The sequence below is a fragment of the Dufourea novaeangliae genome, unplaced genomic scaffold, assembly GCF_001272555.1.
Source record: "Dufourea novaeangliae isolate 0120121106 unplaced genomic scaffold, ASM127255v1 scaffold99, whole genome shotgun sequence".
Taxonomy (NCBI): Eukaryota; Metazoa; Arthropoda; class Insecta; order Hymenoptera; family Halictidae; genus Dufourea; species Dufourea novaeangliae.
In genome coordinates this window covers 454,795-475,165 of record NW_015373982.1, presented here as the reverse complement: position 1 = coordinate 475,165, position 20,371 = coordinate 454,795, and the positions used below count along the sequence as shown (strand labels likewise).

General features: G+C 34.9%; 3 protein-coding genes across 3 annotated transcripts; 2 read left to right on the top strand and 1 right to left on the bottom strand.

Moving 5' to 3' along the window:
- Window positions 1–1,794: 1,794 nt before the first annotated feature.
- LOC107187183 (ral GTPase-activating protein subunit beta) lies at window positions 1,795–9,485 on the bottom strand. The gene is given in 23 exon segments (XM_015575201.1): window positions 1,795–1,921; window positions 1,987–2,236; window positions 2,328–2,591; window positions 2,678–2,990; window positions 3,071–3,482; window positions 3,564–3,973; window positions 4,105–4,278; window positions 4,352–4,554; window positions 4,693–4,833; window positions 5,068–5,169; window positions 5,551–5,658; window positions 5,720–5,873; window positions 5,953–6,183; window positions 6,271–6,509; window positions 6,571–6,723; window positions 6,799–6,903; window positions 7,335–7,526; window positions 7,747–8,007; window positions 8,080–8,263; window positions 8,339–8,553; window positions 8,659–8,685; window positions 8,848–9,268; window positions 9,349–9,485. Coding segments are annotated over 23 exon segments (4,722 nt in total). The 5' UTR covers window positions 9,385–9,485.
- Window positions 9,486–10,367: 882 nt separating this feature from the next.
- LOC107187214 (protein wings apart-like) lies at window positions 10,368–16,019 on the top strand. Its single transcript, XM_015575249.1, has 11 exons — window positions 10,368–10,920; window positions 11,412–13,111; window positions 13,197–13,445; window positions 13,530–13,778; window positions 13,851–14,075; window positions 14,156–14,378; window positions 14,455–14,670; window positions 14,752–14,934; window positions 15,014–15,102; window positions 15,170–15,271; window positions 15,364–16,019. Exons 1-11 carry the CDS (start codon window positions 10,737–10,739, stop codon window positions 15,511–15,513), a joined length of 3,570 nt encoding a protein of 1,189 aa, XP_015430735.1. The 5' UTR covers window positions 10,368–10,736; the 3' UTR covers window positions 15,514–16,019.
- A 1,525-nt stretch (window positions 16,020–17,544) lies between these two features.
- Window positions 17,545–19,865, top strand: LOC107187254 (uncharacterized protein DDB_G0290301). The gene is made up of 5 exons (XM_015575293.1): window positions 17,545–17,577; window positions 17,858–17,984; window positions 18,064–18,948; window positions 19,263–19,471; window positions 19,574–19,865. Exons 2-5 carry the CDS (start codon window positions 17,893–17,895, stop codon window positions 19,846–19,848), a joined length of 1,461 nt encoding a protein of 486 aa, XP_015430779.1. The 5' UTR covers window positions 17,545–17,577; window positions 17,858–17,892; the 3' UTR covers window positions 19,849–19,865.
- The last annotated feature ends 506 nt before the right edge of the window (window positions 19,866–20,371 follow it).

The window sequence follows — 20,371 nt, the reverse complement described above, 5'->3', positions numbered from 1 at the left end:
TTATCTACTATTGAATTACGAAAACTAAAGGCGTATCGTACTGACATGTATGATACAGCTTATAACTTGTTGCGTCATTATCAGGGTAGCATGACTCGGAAGTTTCTCACTGTAATCCATCATCATTTAGTACGATGCGTTAAGAATTTTGAGAAAATTGATTATTGAATATCTTTATTGAATACAACGAGAAACAAAATGCAAATTATCTTAATTATTGGGTGTTGATCGAACGACAGAACAAAGTAAATATCATCATAAATTGTGAAATAAATTTTGTTACTATGTAGTTGTTCTGTTTGTGTATAAAAGTTAGCATTACAATAAATTGTAACAGAACAAATTCTACATTCAAAATACATACGCCTTTGACGTTATAAAGTAATTACACATTACTGAAGGCTAAATTACTGACATTTGACTGTATTTACTAAGGTGGTCCTTGAGTTTTTCACCGCACGCGACATATATGGCACAACATTGTCATGTTTTGTGGAGATTCTATTAAAGATACTAGATCAATTAACGCGACAGAATGACACAACGAAAATTTTATATTAAAAAATGATAAAAACGTTCATTAAATCCGCGTGTATAATATATGTTGAGATGAAATTGGAAGCTTTTTTTTTAATTGTTATCCAGATTGTTATCAAAATAGTCATTTCATTTTTTTTAGTTCTCCATCATTCTCGAGTTTTTGTTATGGAGCAAACCTTTATCAGCGGATACTCTTATTAGATCTTATCAATATTGTTCAAATAACACAATGGTATAGTTACGAGTATCTTAACATACGCATACGAGTACAATAATTTCGTAATAGTTTCATGTTATTACAGCGAGATGTACGTAATTGCAAACGAAAATATTCTATTACCTTAACAGCAGTGAAGCTTCTTTTTATACATTCATGCTTCGAAGAAGGAGCTATCTATAAAGTAAAATAAAAAATGATGATCCATTGATAAGGCCTTGAACAAATTGGTAGAAAACACGCTACAAATTGCTATAAATTAATCTGACTCCGGCGTTTTAGGTGCCAAAGCATTCAGTTGTGTAAATCAACAGAGATGAAAGGAAAGGCGAAACGGAAGTGTGATGTTATGTAATTATATTTTATTATATTTGCCTATCCTTTTTTTATACGAACGTGTTCTTATCTAGGTATCGTCGGCAACGAATATGTTCTCCTCCTATGAATTTGTAGAATCACCAATATATTTACATCTCTTGCCTGAGGGAGGCAAAAATGTTACCTGTGCTTTACTTTAGAGAGGAAAAAAATGGTATTTTGCACGCCCCCCCCCTTCTTGGGGGAGAAAAATAATATTGTAAAATTTACCTTAAGATAAATCCCCCCCTGCCTGATAACCTGGCTACACTCATATTTGCATACAAACAGGTAACAATTAGTTTAAGATGTTACTATACAGCAAAAAATAAGAATTACAAATATACATAAAAATTATCGTGTATTTATTGTGGATTATGCATACAGCGTGTATGTACATGAACTATACATGAAGACGCATAATAACACGTATAATAATTTTAAAGCTATTGTTGATTGTATAGTAAGATAATAATTTGTCGTTATTTATATTTTTATTAAAAAAGTAATTAAATTTTTAGCTTTTAACCTGGCGACTGAAATACAGTTTTTTTAAAATAATAGATTTAATATTGTGCTAACAATTGTATATTATTCCTAAATAATATGTAAATATATTTTAAATCATACGTACATAATACGATTTAATATAAATTTCATTTAACTTACACTAATGTTTATTAGACTTGATAAGTTTGAGTGCTGCTAAACAATAACGTTAGTAATTCCGGATCAGTTAAATTCTTCCTATATTTCTGTACAATCTCTTGTATTTTTAAGCGTCGCCGCACGTGTGGTGGATGATAACTGTAACAGGCCATATATTCTGGATACATTAATATATTTGAATAGAAAATTTATATTTCACATACCTATCGTTATCAAGTCGTTTCCTACGACCCATATTTAACGCCGTTTGCCTAACAAGTGTTCCTAATACCCTTCTGGACACGACCATTCCATCAATTAAGGGAGTGGCTAAATTGATTCTAGAAACTGGACCTTGTAATCTGACTCTCATTAATCCACTGCCGAGAGCCTGAAGAAAAATTACTTGCACGTCTGACGGTTGTATTACTCTGGATTGTTCGAGGCCAGTATAAGTAGAGGAGAGAAGATCACCTAAAGTACAAACGCTGCGGTATAATAACTTACTTGTTCGATAGAAAAAGAAAAAAAAAAGGAATAAATATCTTCACTAAGACGAAGGTACCGATAGGAAATTGAGCATAATCCTCTAAACTTTCCAACCACACGACCATAATTTTAATGTCTGTTTGCACTGGTGGAACTTGTTTCAATGTTCTTCTTGGCTTAACTGGATCTGCGTTAGAGGAACTCGAGGGACTCGATCCTGTTAAACTGGGAGGCTGTTTTTCTAAATCAAGTGACATTGCTCGTGAGTTTTGCATAGTGTTTTGACCTATTCCATAATTTCGGGTATTAATATTTTCGTTGATACTTCGTTCGAACCAGACTGCAATTATTATTATTATATATTTAACGTATGTAATATTAAATATATAAACACAGCTTTCTGTTAATGTCAATCTTCGATCATACCTTGATTGGCACTGATATCACTAGTGTAACTTGTTTCTTCTAACGAGTCCGAATTCAACAGATTGTTCGACTGAGTCGGCACAATAAATGCAATTTCTGAACTAACGTCTGCCCAATAAAGTACGTGAGTGTCGCCGTCATAAAGAGCTCCACCGTGATCACTGTGAGCCGGTTGTGGCACATTCAGCTGTGGCGTTACCCTCCACGAGGTAGAAACATGACCTGTCCAACCAGCATGAGCCGACACAGAGACTGGCCATCCAAGAGAATTTAAAAATTCCAAAAAGTTCGAAGACACGTTCGCTTCGTGTAGCTGTAAAAGAAAGCTGTTTTGTTTGAGCACAGAAACGTGTACATACCACGAAAATATTTTCGAATGAAGAAGAGTCATACCACATTGGATAATATTTCTGTTGAGGCTTTTTGGCCAGCTTTCACGTAAAATATATATACAGTATCACACGTTCTTGGACTAATGTTATCCAAGGTTTCTAAATCTAAACAAAATCCTGGAATGGTTGGGTCTAAAGCGATAAGACCGCTATTTCGAGATTCATCGTCCCCTTTCGGCTCCATGTTCAAGAAACCAAAGTGGCTCAAAAAGAGACGCGCAGTTTGAAACTCATGGCAGATACGCGGAGGTACGCACTCCTCCGTTTTCTCATCGGACGTTTTATCATTTCCGTCGCGGTATTTCGACTCGATATTCATTTGACGCTCCAATAATTGCGATAAAGTTTGATGCTCGTTTCTCACTATGTTGTTATCGTTCATGACAGCTTCAAGGCTCGGTATGGATTCATCCCTATTAAAGGAATACGTTAAATTAGCTCAATATTATTTTTAAACGTTTGAAATGTAAAAAAAATATTCGAATTTAACGTACACTTTGCAATGAGGAATTCGATCAACGTTATCAGGAAAGAATTTCGGTTTATAATCTGTTCGCGGTGCAGGTTCTGCTAATGGCAGTGGTCGACCAGGATTTGTATTTACGCTTCTTATACTCGATCTATGCCTTGGTAAATGTCGAAGCTGCATCGTCCATGCGTGTCTACCGAACGGACCGCGTATTAACACAGTCACGGTGGGCTGCGGATCTTGATCGTTTCCAAGAGGTTCCTCTAATAGAGCTAATATGGTAGCATTCTCGGCCACGAAATATCGAAATCTTTCAATCGCTGCTTGACGTGGCACTCGACCACCGGTCCAACTGTTGCAATGTCGAAGAAGCGATACTTCGTCTAATAATGACGATAACGACTGTGCTCCGCATGCGCTTGGGAAATAACCAACCTATAAACAGAGTAATTCATTTGAAAATATAACAAAGAATTACTAAAAATGGTAACAATTTTACGTTGGTGTAAAATTGGATAAAAATGAAGGCACTTCAAAGTAAGATTTTAATAAGACTTTCAATATACTTGTTCAAGAATAACAGTGAGAAGCGCATCAGCGGAATCTCTAACACGCATGGATGCCGGTTTCAATTCTTTCTCGTCTTTCATTTTAATAGGTTCCCCAGGTTTTCCTACACTTTTTGTTCCTGACACACCAAGTTCGACCACCTCCAAAACTGTCGTTAGGCAATCTTTATCCTGGAAAGATGTTAATGTGAATTTTTCGATGAAATTTTCAATTACGAGAATGAAGTATTCAAAATGTACGAACTTGTAGTAGTTGTGGATGAGCCGTTAACCAAATTGTTAAGCAACTAAAAGCAGCGACAATGGAAGAATGAAGATCCTTCGAATGAGCTGGCGGGGGTCGCCAACATTGATATGCAATGTAATCGCAAAGCCACTTCACAGCTCGCTTACATTCCAATGCATCTATAATATTCATAAACAGAGTTACTTACGTTACGATTGTACCTTTAAAAAGCGTCTTCATGTAATAAAATACAATTGAACCTGTAAGTTTCCTTGCTGCGTATAAAATATTTTCAAGTTTATAAATTAGAGAATTCTATGAGCTGATAAAATTTCGAAACTTTAACAATGATCATTCACCTGTTTCGCGAATCCGTGTCCTTGCTAATCCAGATAGTATTTCGAGAGCAGCCAATGAAATATTTAAATCTGTTTTCCATGAAGATATTAATCTGTGACAGACTAAGTATGTTGCTCGAACGAAAAGAGCATGTGCTGAGTCTGAAACACCACACAATATTATTAATCACCTAATTTTTTAAAGTATCGGTGCATATATTATATGTATTAAGAATCTTTCAAAATGCAAGCCTGTATACAAAATCGTCAAAGAAAAAGCTTCAAAATGTGTAACAGAAATACAGAAATGAATACGATACGATGATCTTTCCCAATATTTTGTATGTGCAGAGTAATGAAAGGCTGTACTACTTAGAAAAAAATACGTTTATTTACCGAATGCAATACATTCCTCTTGAAGAGTTGTAATATCAGAGGCTTCGCCGAGCGATCGTTGATCACTGGATATACTTATTTGACTGGTTGAATCGCTGGTGACTATCAAGCGATGATGAGACGGTACAATGGCGAATGCACAACAAAACACAACTCATAATAATAATAACGAATGACATCTCACACAAGCACGCGTAAAGCAGATACAATAAACAGAAATAGTGATAAGCATCATGATTTTACATCACAATAATTATGCCTGATTCGCTGGAATTCCAAATTGCAAGCAACTGGTAAATGTTAATGAGCTGCCATTTCGAACAACAGAGCATTAACTCCAGCTACTATTATCGGAATTACACTACTTGTATTTATTCTTCGAAATCGAATGTAAACGATAATTAATTTCAAAAAATTTCAAACGGTGCATTCAGTATATTTATATACAAGCTAAGATCGTTTAAATTACAAAAGGCAACAAACCTGACGACAACAAATTTACAGTCGAATCGTGTGCCACGGTGTCTGGTTGCGTGACTTGCTCCACTTCTTCTGCCGCTGCAGAGTCTTGTACGCTTAATAAAAGAGCTCCTAGAAAATACAGTTAACAACTGTACAATGAAAACATTAACAAATTTAATTTCTGACTCACCTAATAACATATGAGTATTCTGAGGATCAGTTTCCACTTGTAACGCATTTATAAGCAAATTCATAAGTCTGGATTTTAACTGAGCAAACGTTACGTGACCCTTGTCTGAAATCATTGGACTCGAAAATGTTGGCAGTCCCTTGATAGTAAGATTCTATAAATACAACATAAATGGTGAAAAAAAATGTTCCATGCCTGATATACACTAAGTAATAAATACTTATATTAATTACTTGAAAATGGAGGGGTAGTGCCAACATTGATATCAATAAATGTATCGAAGCTCTTCGTAGATCTGGTTTTGAGACTATGTTAGATTTCAGTTTCAAATCTTTTTCTGGAAGTACAGTCTCTAATGCCGAGATCACCGCAGGCACCACTACTTGCACGCCATTTAAATCTAAACGAAACAAATCCGCAGAGTTCAAAAGAATGCCTGCCAACGTTTCACCGCATTCTCGAGACTGTAAATAAACATATGAATCACTATTGTATACGTTCTCATAGAATCTATGAGATATAGATAATATGCTCAATTAAGAAATCATTACTTCGTCAACTTTAAGACCGTGATGCATTGCCTGGTAAAATCTAGCTAGATACACCGGTAAAATTTCTTCGCCGGTTTTTTTAGCACAAAATATTCTACACAGCGCACCCAGAGCTTCCGCTCTCCCAGATTCGTAACGATCTATGCAAAGTGTTGGTGGAACGTCATTTACAGTTTCTTGTAACGAACTAGGACCTTCGACGAGTACAGAAGATGGACGTTTCGTCGCACCCGATGGTTCTGCGTTTTGGCAAAACTAATAATCACAACTTTTCAACGCATTCGACCTGACAACAATTACCATAATACCTACGCGGTAAAGTTTGTGACCATCCATCAGTGCCAATAAATGCAGCTTCAAATAACCACTCTCCGAAAAGGTGCAGTATACTGTTGCATTTTGGACGGCCTGGAGCTAAAGGGGGTCTAATATCTTGAACTAAGGAAGTCATAGCTACAAAATATAAAAAATACTTTTATATTTCAACAAGCACGTGATTCCGTAAAGTAAATGGTTATAAAGTCTTACATGTTGTACTTGAAGCAGACGAAGGTCCCGAATTAGATATTAACATGGGTGGTGTGCTTGAAACACGGCTTGTTGTTAAACCGATTAAAGACGCTTTTGGGATTCCTACAGTAGAAATCAATTAGGAAATTTATTAAATGTAATTTAAACTATCTTACTAACATAGTTTTTTGTGAAAGTATAATACAGTTTTAAGACGAAGAAAATTGAGATATCTACAAAAGTAATCAAGGATTTCAGGCTTTCACGGCCCAGCATCGTACAGTTATTACTATTATGTGGTTCCCGGGTGTAACTAGTGTTATTTTGCAAAAATTCTCCCAATTTTTCACCAGCTTTACAGCTAGTTTCATTGATACAAAAACGACAGAGGTATTTATGCGACTTCGACTCTTCTCGGAGTAATTTTTTCAAAAGGACACAACTTACACCTGCAAGCTTCAACAGTAATAACTGTACAAAAGAAATGAATAAAATATATACAATCAATGTTCAGTAATCGAATCAGAGAAACTCAGAAGAGAAGTGCTGAATACCCTTAGTCACTGCAGAAGGTGTAACACTGAAACTTTTGGCAAGTCTTCGTTGTGTCGGAGGTGTAGGAGAAGGTTGTGTCAGATCCTTGCCACTCGATTTGTCCCACCCTACACCACCGCTTCCAATGCTAGCAGATCCAGACGTAATGGAAGATACACAACATTCTTCCCAGCAACATGCCTGTGAAACTCCTAAAACATTTGTGACTGCGTGCAACCATCACCTGGTTATGCAAGCTGAAGGGTAAGTGTGCTACTTTCCAAAGAAGGAAAAAAGTGTGAAAAAACTTTGATTTGTGGAATTTTTTAACCACTGTGTGTAACTTATATTTATACCCCCATAAAAACTATAAGGTCCATTATGATTCTATATTGAAATTCATATGTAATTTAATTAGCAATGTTCACTTACCAAGAAAAGCATCAACTTGACCTGCTATACCTTTTATGGCCTTTAAGAATATTTGTGGTAAACTTTGCAAGCATGGATGCTGACAAGGATCTATAACGTTCGGGCTCGCAATAGCGTATTGCAAAAATGCTTGCGTTTGTGAAACAACGGCTGGTCTACATAAATCAACTGGATCCCCTATAGTTCGTAGAAGCCTGTACCATGCTTGTGCCACCGCTTCGTCCGACATTGTCGGTGGTACAAGTTGAGAATCTTCCTCGCCTAAACATATCAGTACACGTTACGAACTGTTACTGTGAATAACAGTATGTATTATCAAGGAAAAGAACTAACTTATTTTTAATTCTGGAAATATCGGACCATACATAATTTGTAGAAGTCTCGCGGTAAGGGCAAGACAGACACGATTCCATTGCTCTACTAATGCTAATCTGTGTCTCCATCGAAGACAAGACTCTCGTAATGTACGCCATAATGGTGGAGACGGAAAATTACGCTCGCACGCCACTAGCCAAACCTAAAACCATTTTTTTAATAAATGGTAATTTCAAAACATGCTTAATATTAATACATTGCCATAAACATGTGGTACCTCCAACAATACACCTAGAACTCTTTCACATAACTGTTCTCCAGCATCTTCTCTTGTTGCTGGAGGAGCTAAAAGAGCATCATTAATTCCAATAAGAAATAATAGCAAGCTTTCCCAAGTTTCTCTTTCTAAAGTTGCAGGACCTCTTGCAATTTGTTGTAATGTTCTAAGTACTCTATGACACAAAACAGCCTGTCTATTAATCGTATCAGTTCCTATAAATAACATTTAACAGTTTATAATTTATTATTTATTTACAATTTATATAGAAATATAAATCCATTATGCAAAGGGATGTAGTTTTGTTAATTACAAATTACCTATATCCTGATATAAAAATGGCCAGACTATGAAAGAAAAGATAATTACAAGCAGTTAAATATAAATCTTTATAATTCCATAAATAGTATGATTGTAATTTCTTTTTGTGAAGATCTTATTAGTGCTAACAGTTCTTAAATTTATCACATAAAGAAACTGAGAGGAAGCCAAAAAGTTGTTCAAATTACCTTCTCCTTTTCGTGGTACAAATAAATTATGAAAATGGCTTATTATTTTTCTGGCATAGAAGTTTGGATCATCTATGATTGGCGTGGGTACACAAATCTTTGGTGTAGAATACAATGCAGACAACCATTCACAGTACACATTAACGCAATCTCTGACAGTGTCGTGTTCAGCCAAAGGTAATGATAATCCAAAACATATTACTTCCATACACCATTGTACTTCTTTATCCGTGCATAATGGACTAGGTTCGGCCGCTTGGGTAATACCAAGATTCGCGGCGAGTTGACGTACAATAGACAAGGCAACTTCTTTGCCTGCTCCAGGGGAAAATTTCTCGAGAACACTTTGACTTTCTTCCGAACCCTGTTGAACTAAAATGCTTAGCGAAGCCCATTCGGAATACATTCCTCCTTGGGAGTCCTACAAAAACGACGGTATCAGCATAAACGTGTAATAACATCGTGCGATTGTGCAAAACGAAACATATAATAAGAAATTACCTTAAGGTTAACTCTATTAAATACGCCCAAATTCATAGATTACTATACACTTCTAACGTCCTGTAACTGAGAATTAAGAAGGAGAAAACAAGATCTCACGTGTATTCGTTTAACCTTAACTATGATGGAAAGATGTTCATCTTATATGACACATGGAAAAATCGCACGATTAGGTCCAAAACTATACATATCTTTCAAAATGATGAACATTATAATGTGTACAAATGTGTACACACATACAGAAAATTTGACATTTACGTATGTATCATTTGACAGACAGGCAACCGCCATATAGTATACAAGACGATTCCGATTGGCTACCGTGTTTAATCATATTAATAGATTAGAAACGATGCATTCCTTTCCCCACCTTTCCCTATGAAATATATCCCTATAGCAGTTATTATTACCACCACACTTTGATTTCTTCATTAAATATTTTTAAAGTAACACGAGTAACACCCAAAATATTAGGACGATTAGGACCCATCGATACGTTTCACAAATATATTTATAAAAATATCTTGTGTTGCTAAATTCATGTATTCATATGGTTTTTATTTCAATTGAAATCTGATATGTAAAATTCTTAATATATATATATATATATTGTAAACAAATTTCTGTTTTGATTACAGTTTCTATAAATTAGTCCATTAAGATCTACATTTGTATAAACATTGACAGTCTACATGCGAAAAAATGGACGATTAGCAAATCGGAAATCTAAGCAAAACATAAGTAATTTATTCATCATATAAAATAGATTTTGATTGGACGATTTTCGACCGATAAAGTAGGCAGACGGTAGAAAACAGCTCTTTGGCTCTACCTACTGGGTAGGACGACAAGTATCACAATCTTGTGTATTGTATTACTCGCTTTTTTTTGTGTATGGTATGTATCTAAATCTTGAAACGAAAAACATCGACAGATGGCTCAAGATCATGTTATGACTAATATTTCTAGTTGTACTCATGCGGATGCATAAAAATCACGATACTTGAGGAACAAGTGCGAGCATAGGATCCGAAAATAATGAGCATAAGGACAATGTTGCTGAATATGAATCGAATTTGAAGTTACATTCGTAAATTTCTGCGTCGGGGTAAATAGCGAATTGAAACATGGCGTTTGTTTCTTTCATATGTTCTGAAGATATTGCCTCTTGATTTTTTCCTTTCTCACGGATTTTCAATTTATCACGGAGGACGTCGTTCTGAATGCGTTGAAGTTTCCGTTCCTCTTTCGATAACGCTTCACCGTGACCGTGCGAATAGTCAATGCTTATTTACCATAGACCCAATCAGTTTTGGAAAATGAAAAAGTATACTCTGACCTGTGTCTATTGAGATGTGGAACGCTCTTCAAACACTGTGGAATACAACATGACGTCCCGTAGTTACACAAAATCTTACAGCCGTAAGGTCAGTAGTGTGACACCAGGGAGTATTCAATTCGATAAGCTTTTCAGAGAGAACAGCAATCGACCTTCCGCTGCTAAGTCAGCAGGCACTGTTGGAAAATGGGGTATAACATCTTTTACATCTATCAGAAGCACCAATATCAATGGTACGCTCCTCATGTTTTCATTAAAAGTTGCATGTATTAATTGCATTCATAACACGTACAGATGTATGAAATATTGTAAGATCAAATTTAATTTTTACTTCATAAAACACTCAAGATATAAAATAAATATATGTATTCAATATTTATCTTTGTCTATTACTTCAGAAAAATGTAATTTTGCATAAAGACTCACTGCTGTATTGTTCGATGCATGTTGTATTAAACAATTTGTTATTATATATTTAGTGTCCACCAATACGAAGTCAATAGAATATCTCTTTTTTTATTTATTTTAAACGCAATAAACAATTATTTTCAACCATTGGTCATTTTAAATGTAATGTATGTATATATCTTGTGTTTAGAAGTCTGATCTGTTTAAAAAAAATATATTTGTCCAATTAGAAAACAATAATCTTAGTGATGATTTTTAAAAAACTGCATCTTTTAAAGTGATCTATTCAGATGATAAGAGTATTATGCTGTTACAGGAAGAAGAGATGATATTCATAACACATTTGGTGCAAAACGAATAAAACTTGATTATGGAAATCAAAATGCTCGTGTAAATTCTGGAAAAGATCCGTTTTCATTTGAAACTGATCCTGACAATAAACCGGATGTTGCACCGCCGGTTGTTAAACCTAAGAAGTTTTTTAAGAGTAGAAATGTTTCACCTGCGGTAGAAGAATCTCGCCAGGATGTGGCAATATATAGACAAGTACCTGATTCACATTACGGACGAGCTCGTCTTCAGAAAACTACTCCGCAGCCGTCACCAAAACAATCTTTGACAAAAGTGTCCAGTGCTCCAGCTAAAAAGGTTGCGGAGACTTTGGATGTAACCAATAACGATACAACTCCCACTAGGGAAGAAGGAAAACCTCCTATTGTGTTGAGAATATGCAAGGGTACAGCTCGGCTAGTGTGTGGAAATGTACAAGCTACTCCAGATCCTGAACCTGAAACATACAGAATTTCAACACCGCTTATGAGCCCCACAAAAGTAGATATCGAACGTAAGAACGTCAACACAGATACGTTAAAATCTGATCATAAAACGGTTCGTTCTCACCAACCAATTATCTCTACTGTATCAATACCATTAGAAAATTCAGAGATGAGAAGGACTACTCGTAGTCGAGCAAAAAATTTGCATTTAGATTTAACAGCATCTTCTGTCGTGTCTACAACACCAGTAACACCTAATTCGCATAGTTCTGGTCTTTCTTTAACCCTTAGAAAGTCTGTTACCGATTCCAATAACACTTTAATATCACATTACGATATTGTCAAGACTGATTGTGGTTCAACATACCCCTGTAAGCCAGCAATTGAACCGTTAATTGGACGCGATCAACCACTGCCAACTACAACACAAGAATTAATTGATATATTATCAAGTGATTCTGATCCTATGCAAACGAGACCAATGATAATAAATGCACCGGAAACAGAGGAGACCGCAGTGGTCGTTCCCGATGAAGTTCAGCACTGTTCGATAGATATTCCAACGAACGAAGTAATCTCTGGACCTACTTTGCAGTCTGAACCTACTTCGGAACCTGAACCAGTTCTTGTACCAGAATCGGAACCAGAACCAGAGCTAGAACACGAGGTACAACTAGAACCAGAGCCAGAACCGGAGCCTGAACCAGAACCAGAACCTGATCATGAAACAGAAATCGAACAACAGCCTCGTACAAGTGATAATGATACAGCTATAGCTAAAGCTTTAGTTGATCAGGATTGGTTTTCTGGAAGCGATGATAGCGAAGGTATGAGTGGTAATGCGGAAAGTGATGTGGCGTTACATGTAACAAGTACAGTCTCCGAGTCACAACCACAGAATGTTCCATCTACAACTGTCCAGAAGCCTGCTACCAAAAAGGGTAGTATTTTTAAGAGTCGTTCAACTGGTGCAACAAATGGAAATAAAAGAAGGGCACTGTACAAACACAAATGGTGCGATAGCGACAAAGAATCTAATACTGTGGACACTGCTGCTGCCGGAAGTAATACACCAACCACTGCTTCAGGATCCCATAGTAGTACAGGACCTGTGGCATATGAAGAAGAATTCGATCCCTCGCAACTAACAAGAGATGTAACATATCCTGAAGCTGTTGCGGATTTCGAAGACGAATCCGATGCTATAACAAGTTTACGTTGCGGCAAGAACGTTAAGGGTGTATGTACATTAGAGAAGACATTTAAAGATTATATGATAATATCTATACTGTAATTTAATGTTAATCTAAATATTTATTTTGTAGTTCTACACTGTGGTAAAGAATGTGAAGAAAGCTCATCAAATTCAAGAAAGCGGAGAGTTTCAAGAGTTTAATGATGATGTTGAATATATATTAGACACTTTAAGGGAAAACAATCCAAATGCTACTCGTTGCCTTTCAGCTATACGATTAGCAAGCAAATGTATGGCACCCGCGTTTCGAATGCATGTACGTGCTCATGGAACAGTTGCTAAGTTTTTCAAAGCACTTCACGATGCGACTAAGGATCAGGTATATAATCTATATCATTATATGTACATACACCATGAAAATGAAATTCGACGAACATTATGGTATATTCCTTTTTTTCTTCAGAGCCTGGCTTTATGTACAGCAACGGTGATGTTTGTGTTAAGTCAAGACCGTTTAGCTATGGATTTAGATCGTGATTGCTTGGAATTAATGTTAAGTTTGTTAGAATCCGATGCCAGTCACAAAGACGCGCTTGATGATTGTGGCCTTAGTCGGGCAGAATTGTTAAAGAATAAAGAGAAAGTACGTCAATTGTGTGCTGACATTCAAGCTCAAGGACACGCGAAACATTTGAATCTTGATAATATAACCGTGAGTATTCTGTTATCAATTGGTAATACGAAACAATAAGAAGATGCATAATAATGAATTACTTTCCACTAGGTTGGTCAACTTGCTATGGAGACACTACTCAGTCTCACATCGAAACGTGCTGGTGAATGGTTTAAGGAAGAACTTAGAGAATTGGGAGGTTTAGAACACATTGTTAAAACAATCAGAGATTGTCACCGTCATATTAATGCTCAGGATATTACAAGATCCGGTTGGTCGGATCCATTATTAGACAAATTACGTAAAGTTGATAGATGTCTACGTGTATTAGAAAATGTGAGTTACAAGTACTTGTATGTAAGAGTGCGAGTAGATTAATGTTTAAGAAATATCATTAATATACCACATTAATGCAGGTTACTCACATGAATGAAGAGAATCAAGTATATTTACTGAAATATGAGAACGGAATTTTAGTCAGCACATTAGCAAATCTGTATCATCTTTGTGGACAAGAAATACCTATTTATCCAACTATAGACCCAAGTGATAAAACATCTACTGGTGCTGTTATTAGAGAGTGTCTGTTTGCTATTATTAAAGTTCTCATTAATCTTACACATCGGTTCAATAGACAATGTAAGGTTTTATCATATCTTGAATGATCTAATAACGAAAGCATACACACTTTATAATGTTTCGCAATGTTTTACAGCTTTTGGAAGCAAAACAGTAGGGTCGCAAACAGGCGTTCTAGATTGCAGTCTATATCTCTTGTTGCGTGTCCCGGACTCGCTTCCTGAAGAAAAGCGTTTCGACATGATGATGTTGGCTTTGATTTTGTTGATAAATTTAGTAGAACAATGTGACGACAACAAGCAACTTCTTATCGATTCTAAAGCTCCTCCATCGCCAGAAAATATTTTTGATGGTAAATGTGTTACTATGTTTTTTTTTTATATTTTTACAGTGATAAAAGTTTATTATAATTAATTGTCGTTCCTTTGTACAGTGTCCGAAGAGAGTGGAGTAGAATCTTTAATCGATCTTTTTTACAAACAAGAAGAATTGGCTCGTGCTGAAGAACAAAAAACAGACGCCATATTAGACGGTAAAAAAGATTCCGAGCAGACGGAAACTGTATCGACAACAACTAAGTCACAAGAAGAATTCATTGAAGAAACTGTTACTAAATGTTTGTACAATTTTTATTATCATGCAATACAACCAAATTATTGTGAGGTATAATCTACAAAATCTTTTTTGTGTTTCAGTATTACAAAAAGCGGGACGTCATATGGAACATACTTTAATAGGAGCATACGTAGTGCTTTTACTTGGTTACTTAATAATGGATAATAAGGTAAAGAAATTACAGATGGAAAAATGCATATTATATGTACAATAATGCATTAAAACATTTTTTCTAGGATTATGAATCGTTGGTACGCAGTAGACTACCGGATAATAATTTTACTGCTATGGTGTCTGTACTTCAGAAATTTTTCAATTTCATGAATTTAACGGCATCGGTAACTATCTTATATCCTGTTATGATCAACCTATCGAACAGTTTTTGAATGCTGATATAATTTTTGATTTTCTGTTCTTTTTGTTTTTGCAGAATGAAGTAAGTAGTTGCGGAATCGCCGCTACTGAAAAGGTGATCAAGTTCCTAAAGATGTCGGATGCCAGAGTAGAAGAAGAGAAAAACGAACTACCATTACCAGCATTAGAAGATCCGAACATAATGCTTGATTTGTCTTCGTCTTGATTGATATCTTCTACGAATATTTGACATTTTTTTATTACCCTGGCATACAAAGAGAGCCAAAGTCATATGTGTCCAACTAAGGAAATTCTTTTTATCACAGTACGAATGGACCTGTTTCATATTGACCATATATTTTGATATATATTTATTCACTTACGTAATTTATTGCTATACCTTTCATTAAATTTACTTATTTTCCCCCTAATAACAGTAACACGTTAGTCGTTAAGCATAAGTTGTTAAGCAGTCGTGCAGAACATTAATGCCGTAAAAAACGCGCTTTGTAATTACGCATTACAGCTCATTTAAGTTCTCGGCTGGCGTGTGTATGTATTATTATCAGTTAATGGATTCGCCAATCGATCACCTCCTTTTTACGTTTCTTTTTCTCTCCCCATTACTTTTTTGTACCTTAGAAGAGCATTCACGTAATAAGATATGTAAGCGTGTCTCTTGTCAGATTTTAATTCGTTCGCTGTAAAATAACGCATAAATTTGCAAAATTTCACCGGTTACCTTAAACATTTTATTTTAATCTACCTTGTAAGTTCTTAGTCGCACGATTGGCGGTGTTGGGGTTCCCTGTGACCCGATTAAAATTTTGAGATAGCGTTAATTGTGTAAGTTTATTTTAATATTACAGATTACTATAAGCCTTGTAAATGTAAATTTATAAATTATAATTGTATCTTGAATTCGCAGTTTCGAGTTATTGGATCCCATTAAACAGGCATAGGATTTCACGAACATCTTTGATCACGTGTCTTGCCTGATAAAGTAAGGGAAAAAGAATGAGAGATATATTACATTGTTATGTATATGCAATAAACTAGCTTGGAACATTACGAATCTGTAAAATAAAGCATTTTTTAAATAAACGTTCGAATACGTTGTGTATTAGAAAACTTGAAAATAATCATTTCATATTGTATTACCTATTTATTTAATATCTTTCGTTCGCTTCAAACGATATAAGTCTGTTTAGGAAAACTATGCCCCACGTACGCGTACTCGTTGCTTTAAATTGAATGATTCGAGAAGCGTTTCGAGTAAAATTGTCCCCATTGTTACTCGCCGCTACCTTCAAGAACTTTTCTGAAGTTGTGTGGTAAGGTAAGGTGGTAACCTGATAACTACGGTAACTGCTAACTTCTGGTAACTTCTAAAACGATTGTGTAAATACTGTAAAATAACAATGTTGACTTTGTAATTAAAAATTAATATTGTAATAAAGTCAGCATTTCGACGGTATATATACTTAGTTGCAACAGATTAAATAATAGTTAACATTCATGAATTTATTTATTATCAATGTATAGTATGTTATTTGGTATTTACGTACCTATACTACACAAATAATAAAAGTAATAAAAATATCAATAGTAATAAATAACTATTAAAAAATGTTACCCATACGTTACTTGTCGATGTAAGTGTCAGGGTATTATATTCATGTTTGATAACCTATCATAAGATTATTAGGTTCAGTTGTAATTAAATTCCATTTTCTCTTTTCAAGTTGATTTAGATTCAAGTTACATTATTATACAACCTCAATCAAACATGGTGATTCTTGTAGGATTAAAATTTTTGTATTGCTATTCGATTATTAATTTAATAATTTTTTAATGCTGTGGTAGAAGTTATTTATGACTGAACCTGATAAATGTATGAATTAAAAAGTTGATCAACTATCATCTTTCATGAGAATTAATATTGACAACTTTCAGGAACATTAGAATGCAAATCATATTACCAAGTAAATGGATAAGTATAACACATAACATGATTAGATTAAGTTCCAGTGTATCTTCATCGGGTTCATCTGATTCATCAGATTCAGATTCTGATAGTAATTCCCATAATAAGAACAATGACAATGACAAAGATAGTGACTTCTTTGATTTGATAGATCATTTATTAACTGTAAGTATTTTATTCCATTTACTTCAAACAACATTCTTAGAAAATGTAAAGTAATTTTATATATATTACTTTTAAAGAGAATGCCTTCAAAGAATGCGGATATCAAAATAAATGTACACCGTAACGAAGAAAAAATAGGTACATGTACAATTTGTTATTAATGAGAGTAATATTAACACATTTGAGATCGATAACCCAATATATGAGTCATGTAGAATGTTTCCCATTTAGCTAATGACTCACCATGTGGGTCATGTCCAAATGATACATAAACATTGCCAGCTATTGGGGATAGTCTTGTACTAATACATCGGTCTCGAATATGTTAAATTCACTGAGGAGTAAGCTACAAGTGTTTTCCATCTACTGGTATCATTTACAAAACAGGTGTTTCAAAATTTGTAACTCCTTATTGTAGAACAGCGCATAATAAAAGCAGCTGAAAAACTAAATATGACATTTGGGGGAGATAAAGAAGAGATCGTTTCGTCGTTGTTACATGGTTATTCTACCATCAAAAAGACTAACAACCGTGTAAATGTGATGTATGTACATAATATTTCGAAAGTAAAGAATATTTGTTTCATAAGTATAATACTAACACTGATGACATACATCTTCTAGGGATGACGATGAATACAGTGAGTCTGCGGCGGAATATAAAAAGCATAGACGCAGAGAGGAAAGACAGTTTACAAATAAATTGACAATGAAAAATGAAGAAAAGATCCTTAGTGCCAACAAAAGAACAAAAAGAAAAAGCATGGAAATCATATCAGAGACAGAGCCGTCTGTATACCAGACGCTGTTGAAAGAGCAATATTCTCAAGAAAAACAACAGCCATCTATACTTAAGGTGCTGTTAGAAGAGCAATATTCTCAAAAAAGGCAAGAGAGACAGTCTCCACAGAAGAAGCTGTTACAAGAGCAATATTCAAAAAAACAAGAAGGACCATCCATATCTGGAACACTATTGGAAAAGCAATATTCTCAAGGAAAACAAGAAGCCCCATCCATATCTGAAAAGCTGTTGAAAGAACAACGTTCTCAAGAAAAACCAAAAGACCCAACCATATCTAAACAGCTGTTGAAAGAGCAACATTCTCCAGAAAAACAAAAAGAGCCGTCCGTACTTCAGATGCTGTTGAAAGATAAACATTCTAAAAAAAGACAGATAAAGACGTTTGTGTCTGAGAAGCAATCGATAGAACAGAATGCTCGAACAACGCAGCAAAACTTGTCTGTACTTGCGGACCTATTGAAAGAGCAAAGGACTTCACAAAACCTACAAACACCGGTCACTAATTTGTTTCCACAAAGGGAAACCAGTTTTAAGGACTTAGGACGACATATGGAACGTGGTTCAGTGATGAATCGACGCCGTAAACTAAAATCTGCGGATGTGTCTTCACTTGCGACAAAAACAAGAATCCGTGGTGAGATAAAAAAGGGGCCATCATCTCTATATTCAATACTGTTAGGTGACCATACGGAAACAACGGATGATAGGTTTGATAAATTATTACAAAGTGGTTACACGTTTGTTGCCATGTCAGTCAGTGGTAATTGATGTTAATTGTTATTCGTATATACATACAGTGTCGTGAAATTCATACTGCTAAACAGTATGTACCTATGTAATTATTGTTACCATAAACACTCCTATGAAGAATTGAATATTTTATTGTTAGGAAAAGTTTGGCGACAGTATTTCAATATCGAATTTCCACACTGTTTCGACATTTGATTGAAATAAAGTGGCGACGAACGTGTTAATAAAAAAAATAAAGACATCCGTTACTTACATATATATTAATGTCTAGCGAGATAAATGACATGCAGAAGTACCCCAGAATTTTCACTACCGATGCGGCACCTTCAGTTACTTCTGAATGCAAAACATGGGATTTGTGTGAGAAACATTACTTGAAATTACTGATAAATACTCATCCCACAAGTAATGCATTCCAAGAAATGATTCAATGGACTGAAGAAGGAAAACTATGGAAGTTCCCTATCGACAATGAACAAGGTATTATTATGTAATGGTCGATTATACGACCTTTTGACATTTTATTACATTGTACCTATAATATACAATATAATGTACAAAATGTATCTATACACAATATAGGAATGGACGAGGAACATAACATACATTTCTCAGAACATGTGTTTCTGGAACGTCATTTGACAGGATGGTGTCCAACCAAAGGTCCCATACGTCATTTTATGGAACTAGTATGTGTTGGGCTGTCGAAAAATCCATACATGACGGTTCAAGAGAAATACGACCACATAATGTGGTACCGACAATATTTTGAGGATAAGAAGGACTTATTAAATGAATTAGGACTTGTAGATGTTCATCCTTCTAATACGCCAAAACAAATTAAAGGAAACTCATAATATCAATCTTTTTCTGAATATATTAACAAAATATAATAAACCAGTATACTTGGAAGACTGATCATTTATTTTGCTTTCTCTGTACATTCTATTGTTTTTAGATTGTGTATCCAAATACATAGCAGCTTTTAAGAGATCTTCGTAGTTCAGTGTTTTATGAGAATGCATCATTTTTTAACATTTTTTTTTTTTAAATTTATGAGTTTTTATAAGTTTGTTTTCAAAATGTTCCGAATTTTTTCCGGTTGCTTAAATTGGGAGAACCATTTAACGATCTAAAAACGAAGAGTCTAGATACAATACGATGAAATTAAGTAACAAATTTTGTAAATACGTGAATCTGTACATATAGCATTCATTATACTTTAGGTGAAGTAACAAAAACTGTCGTACTAATGAAATAATAAAATAAGCATATGTTTTATCAAGACGAACACAGTGATAACAGCGACCGATAATCAAGTTAGTTTACGAAGATAACACTTGGGAGCGCGTCAGTCTTGATCATGTGCAATTTCAAGTT

Excerpts from the sequence above, each read along its gene's own strand:
- LOC107187254 (XM_015575293.1), top strand. The coding sequence starts at position 17,893 with ATGACATTTGGGGGAGATAAAGAAGAGATCGTTTCGTCGTTGTTACAT. Across the intron at positions 17,985-18,063 it reads AACAACCGTGTAAATGTGAT|GGATGACGATGAATACAGTG; the intron begins GTATGTACATAA and ends TACATCTTCTAG. Across the intron at positions 18,949-19,262 it reads ACGGAAACAACGGATGATAG|CGAGATAAATGACATGCAGA; the intron begins GTTTGATAAATT and ends ATTAATGTCTAG.
- LOC107187214 (XM_015575249.1), top strand. The coding sequence starts at position 10,737 with ATGACGTCCCGTAGTTACACAAAATCTTACAGCCGTAAGGTCAGTAGT. Across the intron at positions 10,921-11,411 it reads CAGAAGCACCAATATCAATG|GAAGAAGAGATGATATTCAT; the intron begins GTACGCTCCTCA and ends ATGCTGTTACAG. Across the intron at positions 14,379-14,454 it reads ACATCGGTTCAATAGACAAT|CTTTTGGAAGCAAAACAGTA; the intron begins GTAAGGTTTTAT and ends AATGTTTTACAG.